Raw genomic sequence first — 14,334 nt, forward strand, 5'->3', positions numbered from 1 at the left:
GAAAAAATGACAGACGTTAGCTTCAGTAAAGTTAGCTTCATTCATTGAGAGAAAAGGTAAGACGTCACATGCGCGCCTTTTGGGTTTGTAGTCTTTGTAATTACGTATTTTCGCAGTCTTATACCTAAACAGTTTACATCAAACTGCGACTTTCTTGACTTTAAAATGTATCTTTTAAATTGACAAACATCATATGTGTAATTCAGGGCACAATTCAAACGGGATCCAAATATTTGTTGTCTTTCGCCATTTTCTACCATACAATGTTTTTCCGAAATAAGTGGTGGTCCACTGGAAGGGGAGGGACTTAGGCTCTCTATAGTTCCAAACACTGATAGTTCAAGCATTGAACCCCATTAATTTTCAGTGTTTCCGAAGTACGCTCGCTGGTAAATTAATGAAATTACTGTATTTTTTTACTTTTAAACACATTAGCCGACCTCTCGTGAATCTAGTCAGTAGTTATATTTTATGTAGCCAGTTTTAGTTAATGTTTATTGGAAGATAATAGGTTAATTGCAGCTATAGCTTACGTGACACTAACGTTAGCTAACTTACGGTAACCTGATATTATATATACATACACACACACAATTAATGTATTTAAATTTATTAATTTAATAAATAATAAATAAATAATATTAATTTATTTGGGTTAGGGTTATGTGTATATATGCATATTTGTCAAAATGTGTGTTTGTGTAATACATATAGGCCTACATAAATACACATGCATTCATTTATATATATATATATATACACATACACAATTAATATATTTTGTGTATGGGTTAGGGTTAGTAATGTGTGATTGAAATATATATACATGTGTACTGTACACAGTACATCGTATACATGTATTTGTGTGCGTTTTCTGATGAATGGTTTAGTGTATGATTAGGGTAGGATGAAGGGGTACATTAGCCATACTGAAATAAATCCCGTTAACAGTTATTTAGTTACTTATTTAGGAACATAGTTAATTCACTCATTAACTATCTCTCCGGTTTCCTTTTATGAAGTTAATGTTTACCGAAAATTGCTGCAAATATAGTCGTTGTTTTCTATGTTATGGGAGCAGTCCATTTCCCTCATAAATCATTCATTTGTACATGCACAGCTTAATTATTTATATTTTATGTTGGTTGGAATTCTGAACGGACCGCCTGCAGACCTCTTTGCGTGATCACGAAGGTAGGCTAATGGCTGAATCGGAATTTATAAGCAAGATCACGGATCAATAGCCTTACACACCCCAGTTGTGCTAAAATAAATATCATGAGACGTCCATCATCAGATGAAAGCCGCTAAAGCCAGTGCTACTACCCATGCGAACATGAACCCTAAGCTTTTCCCTCCAAAAAAAACCCTAAAAATCTGAGTAATATACAGTATTTCGTTGTCACCCTGCCTCTCCAAATGCAAAACTGACATTAACTAAATGCAATAATGCAGTAACAGCTGAAAAAGTACTTGGGTGTGTGTTTTATTTTATATTTACCGTTCAATAATGTAATCGCTGCTGTCTGTCCCATAGAAGAACATGACAGCCAGCGTATGTTTTGGACTATTGGGGCTTACATGAACCACGTGACAGCCATAGCGGCGACATCAAAGCGTGTCGCAACTCTTTCTCTCTATGGCACTGAGTCAGACTAAACATCACATGTTTTAAAAAAATAATTATTACTTTAGTACAACTTTTAAAATGCAAAAGACTTAGTGTAAAAAAGTGTAAACAGACTTAAGGAACTAATTCTGGTTAGGTCAAATTAGATTTAATTGTCCTAAATTATACACAGATGCAAGTGTATTTTCAAAAGTGCTAACAAAGTAAATGCTGCATAGGGAAGTTAAGTACCGAGGCTGTAACATTCGGTCTTTGAGGTTCAACATGCTTCAGCAAACTTCTTTGAGTCAAACTAAAGTTGTTCTCTGAGAATGTCCAATATGTATCAGGCATCACTTTTAAAAACGAAAGCCTCAAACTTCCTCATTTCAGATTTAGACAAGTTTGGTTTACACACTACACAGAGAGCTCATCATCATATCTGTCTGTAGAAACACTGTAGGAGTGTTATTAGAGTCGTCTTTAAAAAGTAATATAATACAGTAAAATGGTCACATGTACTACTAGGGTATATGCACAAAGAACATTGTTTACTGTATGAAATGTTTGTGCTTATGTTCCACACTATATTTGAATCATGATTGTATTGATTTCCGATTTTAGGCTACAAAGTACATGCAAATTCAGGTGGCAGACACCATATTTGCATGTTACTGTTACTTCTCCATTTGGTCAATGTACAGATAAACCTACAATCTTTCCCAAGCCACGATGAAAGACTACCTCCTATAAATCTCCTCTGAGTGGGTGTTTCAAATGTCTGTGTGTATGTGTGCGCCTGAGAGAGAGAGAGAAGAAGCATGTATGTTTGAACTTTTGTATAAATGTATAAAAACCTTTTACTACAGATTTAGTAAAAAGACAGTGTTTTGGAAATGAAGGCCGAGGCATGTCATGTAGACAGTCAGAGACAGGACAGGAAATGAAAATATTCATGTAGCTGTCTGTCTCTCTATATCTTAATGATCTAAATTTTAACTGCCTGAGAGTCTTTACAGTTGAAATACATATTATGATATTAGTCTTATGACCAGTAATTGTACACAATAAAAGTTACCTAGAATAATGGCTTTAATTGCATGTTAGCATAAATGTTACATTATTGTTGTTCAATTTTATGACGCCTGACATTTCAAGTTGTGCATATTTCAACTAGCCATGCCATACAATAAACCATTGATTACTGTGAATGAACAGACCAGAATTTACATTGAACACACAACTGTGATCTATTCCACCCCAGGATAGGCCAGAATCCTTCTACAAGAGGGCATTATTAACTGGACACAAGCATTTTGCGAATACACAGAGCCTAGCTTTATCTGACAGACGACTCAATTTCCAAACTTAGGGAAATGTACTGAATTTCCAAATTTTAGAAATGAAGAACATTTTCAAGTATTGCACAATTGTGGCCAACGCTTCTGTTTTATTTACTTTTTCAGTTCTATCACTTAGGATCAGTGTTATCCAAAGTAACTCAAAAATGTAACTAGTTAAGCTATCAAGATATGTACCAAAAAATTAACAAGCTACAGATCAAGAGTAGCTATAGAAGACAAACATTAAAATAAAACATTGCAATATTAGTACAATAATAATAAATATAAATAATAAAAAAAAATATATATATACATAATCTATATAAAAAATAAAAATAAACATTGTTCCAAATGTGTGTAACTGTGGCATTCACAGGACACTATAGAAACTTGAAATTTCACGAAAAAGATCTGTGGCGGTGCCATTGTCCATCGATGGTATCAGATGGTAATACTACTTTGATATACCATGGTACAGAATGATTACCATATTCATATAATGTTCATAAAAAATATTACATTTTGGTACGATAACATGGTATGTTTTGGTACTTTTAACTTTTTGTACCAGACAAACAACCTGACAGCTGAAATAGTCAGGGAAAATGTAATGCTCTAGGAATTTTAAAGTAAAGAGTAAAATATCTTATAATTCATAAAAACTACTGATTGAAATCTAGATTAAAATAAAAATCATAATTGTGTGGAAAACTGATGATGTTGCAAATATTTTTTCCGTGTCATTTTTTTAAATAATAAATAATTTATTATAGTGCACACCAAATTTTGTGAGAACATTTCATTTAATTAAAGTATAATTGAATATAGCAAATTATCCCTGCCTTCAGGCTGATGCTGGAAGATACTCTAGTATGGACGATGCATAGGCTAGATGAATACAGCAATTTAAGTCTACTTTTATTTATTCTTTTTTAATCCATGCATGCAACTCAGGATATGTACAATATGCATGTCAAGTTATCCACCCATACAGGCAAAATGGCCTAAGTGCATAAAAAAAATACTCCTGCTGTAAAATAATTCTTCTTCAAATAGCAACACCACCGAATACAACACCACAACGGTTATCGCAACAGATGACTGCAGTGATTAGAAATGAGAGGGGATGTACACCGTTTTCTTTTCCCTGTTCCGTAGCTCTACGTCACAGTTTCCCCTTTTCTCTTCTACTGCCCACAGCAGTTTATTCTTCCTAATTGGGCTGGGCATTATTTTCATGAGACATTCATGCAAAACACTGTACTTTCCTGATGGTGTTAATTGCTGCACATCAAGGATTAAAGGAACTTGGCATGCACATTTGCGCAAGAGGATGGAACAGAGATTTCCTCTGTATCAGGCCGTGGAATCATCATTTGGTTTCTTGTAAATCAGTGCTGGCGATTCCTTAAAATCCCAGGCCTTATTTAAGTTTGGACCAAACGGTCCATGACCTCTCCACCCAAGTTACACCACTAGCTCGAAAGATTATTGCTATCAATTTAACAAGGCACTGCTTCGGTTTCAGAAGCAACAGGTAGCCTATAAAATGTCAATATACAATTATTTAGAAACAACAGAAGTGAACTTCATATGTATGCCATATCACACCATCGCAGGGAGGGTCAGAATCCTGTATCTGGGTGAGGTTATTGATTATTAGAGAAACAATTTAATCCATAAAGCACTGTCAAGAGAAAAACTATCCCAGAAATGACTGCTGTCAGCTTGCCAGTCTCTGTCACACCAACGCACACTGAGATGAGATGAACAAGAATTTGCATAGATAATTGTTGCACTTCTGGTTAAACAAAACATCATGGAAAATCTTCACACATTGTAATATCACGATTAAGCATTACAACACAACTGAAGCAAGCCATCTTAGAACGGTCATTTTAATTTAACAGATAGATGGAAATATTATCAGCTTACTAAATCACTATTCACAATTGTGCAATGTGCAATAATGTGCAGCTGTGCTCAACAGTTTTGGGGAAGAGTTTGTAAGTAGGAACAGAATTTATTGACAACTTTCCATGAACCACCTTTTGAATCAGATTAAAACAAAATGTGTCAATTTGCATAAATTTGCATTGATTTCAACTGAATTTAACTTAACTTTCTGTTATCTCATAAAACACAGTTTAACACACGTCAGATCGTTTCATTATATTTCAAAGTAGGCCTACAACAAAAAGTAAATCGAAGTTCCAAAACAACGTTAAACGGTTAAAAACTCTTGAGAGAACTTCAGAAACTCTGACGAAGTTCACTCACACAGGATGTCATATATAGACAAGCATGATTAACTTTAGTAGAGACACGAAACCAGTACTCTGAAGTATCAGCTTTGAAAAGAGAGACGAACGCGGATCTAAAACATCAACACAAACACTTGTACACTTACCGAGACGAGCACAGCAAACAAGACAGTTGCACGGAAGACACTGGCCTGGAAATAATGCTGACCCATAGTGGCAATTTTTTTTTATGTCATTTCATAGTTTGGTTAATTTCTCTGTCTTTGTTATCTATAAAAGTGTCTCTATATATTGTGTGCGATGAAGAGGGGAGATGCTGCTCATTCCTGCTTCAGGTGCTCTTAAACTTTTCTCATATCGACTCTTTCTCTTCTGTGTGATATGGGCGGGGCGAAATGATTAACCACGCCCATCAATGTCTTTTTAGGCTTTATCCAGTACAGACTAGACATCAACATTTATAGCAGCACCAGCGGACGTTCACCCTTAATAAAATCCTTTTGCAGGCGTCAGTTTAGACAAGCAAGGCTGAGCCATCTCAAAAATGCATTCAAAGGGAACAACGAAGCTGATACAGTTAACCGTTGCTTTAATCAATTTACCCAAAAATGTGCAAATTCAAATGCATAGGCTATGTATCAGCTTCTTTTATAACGCTTTAGCACAGGCAAGTTTTATTTACATTTCTGCATTTGGCAGACACTTTTATCCGAAGCAACTGCATTTATTTTATCAGTAAAACGACTCATGACCTTGTTGAAGAGAAACTTTAAAATGTAGCCAAAATATTGATGAAGTGCAAATGAATAAGGATCTCAGAACAAGTGAAACTGAACGACAAGACAATTAAGTTGTCTTGAGGCTATAAAGGAGGGTAGGATGGATTAAATGGAAGGGGGCTCTCTGTTCATAAATACAAATGGTCATGGTAAGCATTTGGCACTGTTTTGTCCACTGATTTGTTCCATTGATTTATTGGCAAGTGTTGTGTTGGTGATCAGAAAGATTATAACGTGGCATCAAGACTATTGTTAGATATCAGAGTGTAATAATTTGTGTAGATGAGAATAATTACAGTAAATATAAAAATCAAACCAGCTCCAAATGTTTGTTGTCTGTGAGCATAACACAGCTCTCCAGTGTGTTTATGTTTTCAGTAGCAGAGGGATTGGACAGAAGAAATTAACTTCTGTGAAAGTAGGCGGAGCCTCAGCACACACACCTTTATAAAGTAATCGCCACGGCGGACCAATGTACAAAGGTTTAACAGCTGAAGCAAACTTTTCCGTGAAGTTCGGCTTAGCAAGCTATTTGAACTCCCAAAACAAACTCCGATCAAAGTTCATTTTAGCCAGGTTTTATTTGAAATGACATTACATCAGTTTGTTCTTCGATTTCGCTTGAAGTATATCAGAGCCTTTAGACAGACGTCAGTCACCGAGCACCGCAACCTAAACAGCTGCCACTTCTTACAGTTCCTCCTGAACCAAAACAACAAGCTTATGCTGCGTTCATGGCATGACTGCTGTAATTTAGAAGAGATAAAATCCTGTGAGGTTATAAGAACAGTTTGTGACTCAAGTTGTTCAATGGCAACACTATCAATGCCGAAATTAACCTGCAGCAGTCAGGTGATACAGGTCAGTGCTCTTTAAGTTGTTTATGTTCATTATTATTGTAATTGTATGTGCTTTGAGACATGAGGTAGTTAAACATCGTCTTTATTTTGTTTGCTCCTTGCTGTATACGTTCATGTGTTTTGAAGGAGGTGTGGCTTTGGAGATGCTCTGAAGGGAGGGTCTTATGCTAAAAGCTATCTCGCTATTGCTAGCCTCTCCGAAAATTGCCTACCCTACCTTTCATTGACATATCAGCCTACCCAAACAATTCCTTTATGGACTACAACATGAATGTCTTTTAGAATGTGACAATACCACAATACTTACAAAGCCACAAATTAGCATCAACATCTTTAAGTCTTGCTATCAAGTCTTGCTTCCCATCTCACTATTAACTAGTTCTTTAAATCATCATTGTATATACAAAATCTATATTGTGCTTTGTTTGTAGTTTTACCAAACTGGTAAGCCGTAATGTGAATTGTAACAGTAATTTTGTTGCATAGTTCATTGTGTCACATTACTTAGCCCAGCATTTCAGCCTTCCTGTTTGTCAATTAGGACTGTCATGTTTCCGGCTTCTAAACACTAGATTGAAAGATTACTTTTCCATACAAATACTACTTTAGAAGTATTTACAGTAAGTGGGTCTTTGAATTGCCTACACAGCGTTTATTATTGGCAATGTTGATCAGATCATATTATAGGAGCTATTCATGCAGAAATCCAGATAATCAAGAGTTTGCTTACTCCCCCCCCCCCCTACCCCCCCCCCCCCCCCCCCACACACACACACACAACTGTAAGTTTTTATTTTGTCAATAAACAGTTTAGCAGCAATCTTGATGATTTGGTACATCAGCCCCATAACAGTGTTGCAATGTAAATGCTTGTGGGTGCAGTTTTCTCTGCTTCATCTTTGACTGTTCTCTGTGTTGCAACAGTTTTTCTTTTTTGGGGGGTGGGGGTGGGGGGTCTCAGTCCTGTTCAGTGAACTATGCAGTCTCATGGGTAACAGAAACCAAGCAAGAGTAGGCCAAATGCAGTGACTAAACAGGAAGTGGTCATACACAGAGATCTCTGGTGGATGAAACAGTGAAAATCTTATCTTCCCGCTCACAATAGAAGCCTTTTTTTAGACCGCACTGATCATAGCACTAAACCCTTCTGTAAGCTGCAGTTTTATTTCCCTTGCTGAAAATGTTGTATATGTATAAATAGTCTATGGATTTTTGTAAATAAATTTCGCAAGTCTAAAGTAATTTTAAATTTTCTTAAAAAAGATAAAATAGTGGTGCTTAACTTGCCAACACAATAGGTGTTGTGTGTGGTTGCCAGAGCATTAGTATGGGGAGTTTTTTTTTCTTTCTTTCTTCTTAGTTAAGTGGTTTTAGATTGTTCTTGGTCACTGTTTGTCCAAGTCAAAAACAGTTCAGTTTTGATATTCTCGTTCCTAGATATGGCTGGCATTCCTCATTCAATGTACATCTTTTTTTATCTTTTCTTTTTCTCCAGGTAGGCCAATAAATATGATCATTTATAAAAGTAATACCATCCCTAACAACAAGTCATATATTTTAAACAGAATCACTTGTTTAAGTATCAGTGAAGAGTACATAACTGTAAGGTAAAAGGCCTTTTAGTATAATTCCAAAAACGTTACTCTTCACGTCATGGTACATTTCTTGTTGCTGTGAAATCTTAACTGATTTTTATAAATGTATAACTTTTATATTCTTAGTTTAGTACCCTAGTGAGAAAAACCTATACCAAAATGTATTTAAAATAAATTTATTTCATACTAAATATACTACAAAACCATTAACATATAGGGTTTTCACTACACCTCATCAATCCGGAAGTCGGCCATTTTGGAGGCACTGAACATAAACAATGCTACTGAACTGAACGGACTTGCATATTTGGCTGATTATCGCTACTGAAAAATGGTCTTGTTTTGGTCTGTACTAATCGGTCGCACCGGGAAAAAACATTTTCTATAGACTGCCAAAAGTTAAAGAGAAGAGTGCAAAAAACGGATGAAAGAAGGTGTTTGTGGTTGAGAGAGGCACAGCCAGTGGTGGTAAGTAACGAAGTAGAAATACTTCGTTACTTTACTTAAGTATTTTTTTCGGGGATCTGTACTTTACTTGAGTATGTTTTATTTGCATCTACTTTTACTCTTACTCCACTACAATATTAAAGACAAAGTTTACTTTTTACTCCGTTACATTTCCCCATGCCTGCTCCAAGTATTTATTACACTGGCTTTCCAAACCAATGAAAAACTTGGTTTTATTTTGAAAAAAAGAATGCGCAAGCTCTTTGCCAGCATACGCTCACATAGCAGTCAGTTCGCCATTGTGGAAGATGACCGCAGAAACAGGTGAAGGTGCAGCTCTGCCCAGCAATGATCCCGAGATTTCCGCTTACTTTGAATCTTGCACATCTTCTGTTTGATGCAGCTAATGTTATGGAACATGTCTATTGCAGAGCTGCCAACTCTCACTCATTCAGTGTGAGACTCACGCAATCGACACTTTCCACACGCTCTCACGACACACATCCATTTTCTCACGCAGAGAAAAATCGCGAAGCAAAGAGGACATTGACACCGATATTAAATTTTGATATTAAACAAATTCTCAGCTCTCAGATTATGTCAACTGTATTACGAAATTTAAACAATAAATACTGTTTTGGAGCTTTTAAATGTGACGTGACAGATAGCTAGCGCCTGCTATATGGGGTGCCGTTAATCTCTTTACTACTAGTTAATTGTAAATAAACACAAATTAACAATAATAGGTAGCCTATGTTGAAAGATACAGTACAACTTACCGAAATGTATATACCTTATACATAATATCAATAAATCAGTGTTTTTCAACCGCGGAAAGAGGTCAATAAAACAGCTGGAGAACAATGTCACATAACGTTACATTTACCTCAGGACAAAGAAAAAAAACATTTGATGACCATAGCATGTTAGTTGGCTGGAAAAAGTATTATTTTATAATATATTTAATATTAGTATAAATTAGTATTTTGTTAAATGTGCACTATATATTTATTATATGTTTACTTATATCATTAAAATATTATAAAGTTGTTATTATAATAAAAATCACATGTATTTTTAACATGTAATAATACCAGCTGACAGGGCTCTCTGTAGCCTATGTTTACAGAATTAGGTGAGATTTTCTTAATTTAAAAATTAACATGCATCTTCTGTACCAAATATTTATCAAAATGAATCTATATTGAATCAAGATCGGAATCAAACCACAATAATTGAATTGAAATTGTAAAATTTGTATCAAAGAATGGCCTACCAGTCATTGCAGCATAATATGCTGTCACTAAACTTAATGAAATTGTTTAGAATTGATGCAAGGTGCTTCATTGTCTCTTATGATTGCAAATCTAACAAATTCTTAATTGCAGTATCTAATAATTTGTTAAATTAAAACATTGCATATCACTCCCAAAACAATTGATCTTTTTAATTATTGATATTTACAGTTTGAATATTTACTTTTTACTTTCGGTACTTAAGTACGTTTTAAATCGGATACTTTTGTACTTTTACTCAAGTGATGTTTGAATGGAGGACTTTCTACTTTTACTGGAGTCATTTTTTATTTAGGTATATATACTTTTACTCGAGTATAATTTTTGAGTACTTTTACCACCCCTGGGCACAGCATTAGCCACATGTGTAAATGAAGCGTTGATATGGCTAAAATGTTGACGTAAAGTAGTTAACTATGGCTACATTCACACTGTCAGTCCAAATACGATTATCTTTGTATCCGATTAGAATCTGATCTAAAATGATGTCCACACTGTGTATTGCAACTATTCAGAGTCAAAACAGAAGTTATTGTTTTTAACCCCTCAAACTAAGCAAATCTATGATTTTGACCTGGGATCTATATCTATCTATTGCTCCCCAGGTACGGAACTTAGGTGTGATTTTAGATAGCTCCCTTAAATTCGATAAACAAATTAGTGCTGTCATCAGATCTAGCTTTATTTCGGTGTATCAAAGTCCCAAACGGCCCGCCTACAGATTGTTCAAAATGCTGCGGCGAGATTCCTTATGGGGAAAAGGAAATTTGACCATGCCACCCCCCTGCTGAGATCCCTTCACTGGCTACCGATAAATTTTAAAATTGAATATAAAATTTTAATACTGGTGTATAAATCTTTAAATGATTTAGCACCTTCTTATCTATCTGATTTACTTCATTTCTACTCTCCCACTAGAAGTCTTAGATCTGAAACAACTTTTTCAGATACCTAAAACCCGGCTAAAATCGAGGGGAGACCGAGCTTTTGAAGTGGCTGGTCCCACACTCTGGAACAAGCTCCCACTTTATATTAGAGCAACTTCCTCTTTGTCTGAGTTCAAGTCTTGTCTTAAAACCTATCTATTTTCGGTCGCTTTTATCTCAGAATGATTATTCTGCTCTGAACTGCTTGTCATTATTTATGTCTCTAAATTGCATTAGTTTCTTTATCTATGTGTACAGTACTTTGGTCGGCCAGTGGCCGTTTTTAAATGTGCTTTGTAAATAAACTGAAACTGAGTTGTGTGTTCATGCAGCTCTTTGGCAATATGGCAATGACGTTGCGTTGATGGAGGGGTGCAATAGAGATGTTGTCTTATTAAAATTTTACAACATGGAAATGTGTAGCCGCTGCGTTGGACTCCTGCGTCTTGAGCTGCAGAATTGTAGTAGGCTGGTTATGCACAGCTTTTTTCTGCGCTCTTATCTGCGCCGGTTTCAAAAATAATTAAAGCTGCAAGCAGCATTTATCGGGGTTCAAGCATTTAAGGCCTTTTAGCACATAAGCATTAAAGACATTAAGTTTTATTTAGCAAGCATGTAACCACTGACATAATATATAGAAAAGACCATTTACAGCCAATATAGGCAATTTACCATAGGAAATACATGGTTTTCAAAGCTTTTTTAATAGTGCCACATATTGTCATGTATGTTCCTACAGGTTTCCTATAAGTTCTGAGTTTTCATTTCGTATAAGGCTTTTGAGTGTATTTTGCCACGCCCATTTTCTAAATGACCCTGTTATAGCCATCCAAATGGATAAGTTCAACTTTTTATCAATAATTATTGATCTAGAGAGTCCAGAGAATTGTCCTAGACTGGTTTGGTTCATATTTAATGAACGATTCGATTGACAGCAATTGTTCTTGAGGCAAAGTTGTTCAGTATTAGAAGATCTATCAAATTATATGCATATTGTGAGGATGTGTGAACCACGTGATTAAAGAGCCATAAAACTTGTTAGCGCCAACTAGAGGCCAATTTCTTTCAAAATTCTTACAGACCTCTAGGGCCATGAGTCGAACATGCCCATTGCCCACCGAGTTTCATTCCGATTGTCCTCCGTTAACCTTGTCTTGAGGTGCTCAAACTTCATTGGCTGATGGCGGCCATGTTATTTTAGATACGCCAATGTCCTCATAGACATACATGGTAACTTGGACCAAGACACTGTATACCAATTTTCATGTCACTCGGACTATAAGTCAGGTGGTCATAGCCCTTTTTATGTTTTTTTCATGTTATAGCGCCACCTAGTGGTCAATCGTCGCGATATTTTTACTGTGACCTCAAATTGAACTCATACACATGTACCGAGTTTGGTGAAGCTACCTCATGTACTTCTTGAGTTGTAGCCATTTTAGTAAAATAGACTCTACCCACAACGTCTATTTTTCGCCCCCTAGTGACCGTGAATCGAAATTTCAACTCTTTTTTTCGATAATTATTGATATTCAGACACCAGAGAACATTTCTGCACTGATTTGGTTCCAATCGGGCGAAAAACCTAGGACTAGTTCGCAAAAGTAGTTTTTTCTACAGGAGTCCAGCTATCCAATGCTATAAGACACTTGAGGCTACGCCTTACGGTATAGGAGTTATGAGCAGTTTTGCGCTTTTGGTTATAGCGCCACCTATGGGCCAATCTGGGTAATACTCTCTCAACCTCTCCTAAATTTTTGTACAACCATCTGGCAAAGTTTCAAGTCTCCAGCACTTACGATTTGGTCTGCACAATGCGTTTTAGGGAAGAAGAAAAATAATAATAAAAATCCTAACAATTACAATAGGGTTTCAGCACTTCGTGCTTGAACCCCTAATAATTTTCTGCTTGTCCGGCACTTTGCAACAACACAGCCTTGTTTCGGCAGCGACTTTCAGCATGTTCCCTATAACAACGTCTGACGTTTACATTTTACGTGGCGTGAGAAAGTCACATACCACGCGAAATCTTAATAGCACAATGCACATTTCTCAATAGCCTACAATGGGTTTAATATCACTATTACTAAGGATAGTATGATCTCTGTATAATAGTCTATAAATGCAAGATATTTTAAGTGTACCTGTACTTGTAATAGTTCCACTTTTGCACAATCAAATACAAGTATTTCTTTAGTTTGACCTCAGCACTATTTCTGGATAACTAAAGTGCATTAACAACAAAATTTGTTGTTCTCATTTAGCAGACTTTAAGTATAACAATTTAGTATACTAAAAGTACTATTGCAGGGTATTTATATTAAGTAAATAAATATGTAAATGTATTTGTAGTATACTTTGCATAAAATAAAAGTATTTCAAAGACATTTTAGTATATTTATTTTTCACTAGGGTAACAGATGCAACTTAGATTTACTTCATTATCCATGCATAATTTTGTAAAGAAAAAAATCATGTTAAAATGTATCAAATATGCTATCGGGATTTTGAGGAACGTCCATCTCTCAATGATCATTGTATTGCATTGCATTATATGTTTTGCTACTTACAATAAAAACTTCAGATCTTTGATCACAAAACTAAGCATTTCAATGTCATCTTACTGAGATTATTAGGAGATACAGAGTGACAACTGATATTTATATGCAATTTGTGCTAGTAGCTAGTAGCTGTTCTGTTACAAAGATCTCATTGCTTTAAATTACAAACAGTTATCAGAACTCCATCTATTTATGAATTGAATTTTCATCTATTCATCTAGTGTTTTTCCTACTTGAGGCCTACTCAAATATGATACTCGACAAAAGATATATATGCAACATATATAAAGTTATATATAACTTTTTATATTTCTAAATAAAAGCAATCAGTTACATTAAAAAACAAGATTTTTCTCACTATTATTTCATATGTCATGTTTTTCAGGGTTTGAAGACAAACTTGAGGTTTTTGAACATAGAAATAAGTGTGGAAATAAGAATTGCATGGGGTTCGGTTCTGTTTGGACAGTATGTTTTAGCAGCAGCATCAGCTATATAGCATCTGTATCTAGGCTTATAGCACCCTTTCCACAGAAACAGAAGCCATAGCCAGCCTACCTGTGCCATTCCTCCCACAGCCACAGCTATGCTATTATAACACCGCTATAACAGCAGCAGCAACCACACCAGCCTCTGTAGAGAAATGCCACACAAA

General features: G+C 35.6%; 1 protein-coding gene across 5 annotated transcripts in view; it reads right to left on the bottom strand.

Moving 5' to 3' along the window:
- ptprja (protein tyrosine phosphatase receptor type Ja) overlaps nt 1-5,560 on the bottom strand; it is a 45,865-nt gene extending 40,305 nt beyond the window's left edge. For all 5 annotated transcript variants that reach the window (XR_013203665.1, XM_077229065.1, XM_077229064.1 and 2 more), the window contains exon 1: nt 5,363-5,560. Coding sequence is in view for 4 of the 5 variants with exons in the window: in XM_077229065.1 (XP_077085180.1) it covers nt 5,363-5,428 (66 nt within the window). In the remaining variant the exon portion in view is untranslated. The remainder of the gene's footprint in view (nt 1-5,362) is intronic.
- Between the last annotated feature and the right edge of the window lie 8,774 nt (nt 5,561-14,334).

Source organism: Siphateles boraxobius, unplaced genomic scaffold (assembly GCF_051911475.1).
Source record: "Siphateles boraxobius isolate OS27281-9 unplaced genomic scaffold, OSU_SipBor_1 130, whole genome shotgun sequence".
NCBI lineage: Eukaryota > Metazoa > Chordata > Actinopteri > Cypriniformes > Leuciscidae > Siphateles > Siphateles boraxobius.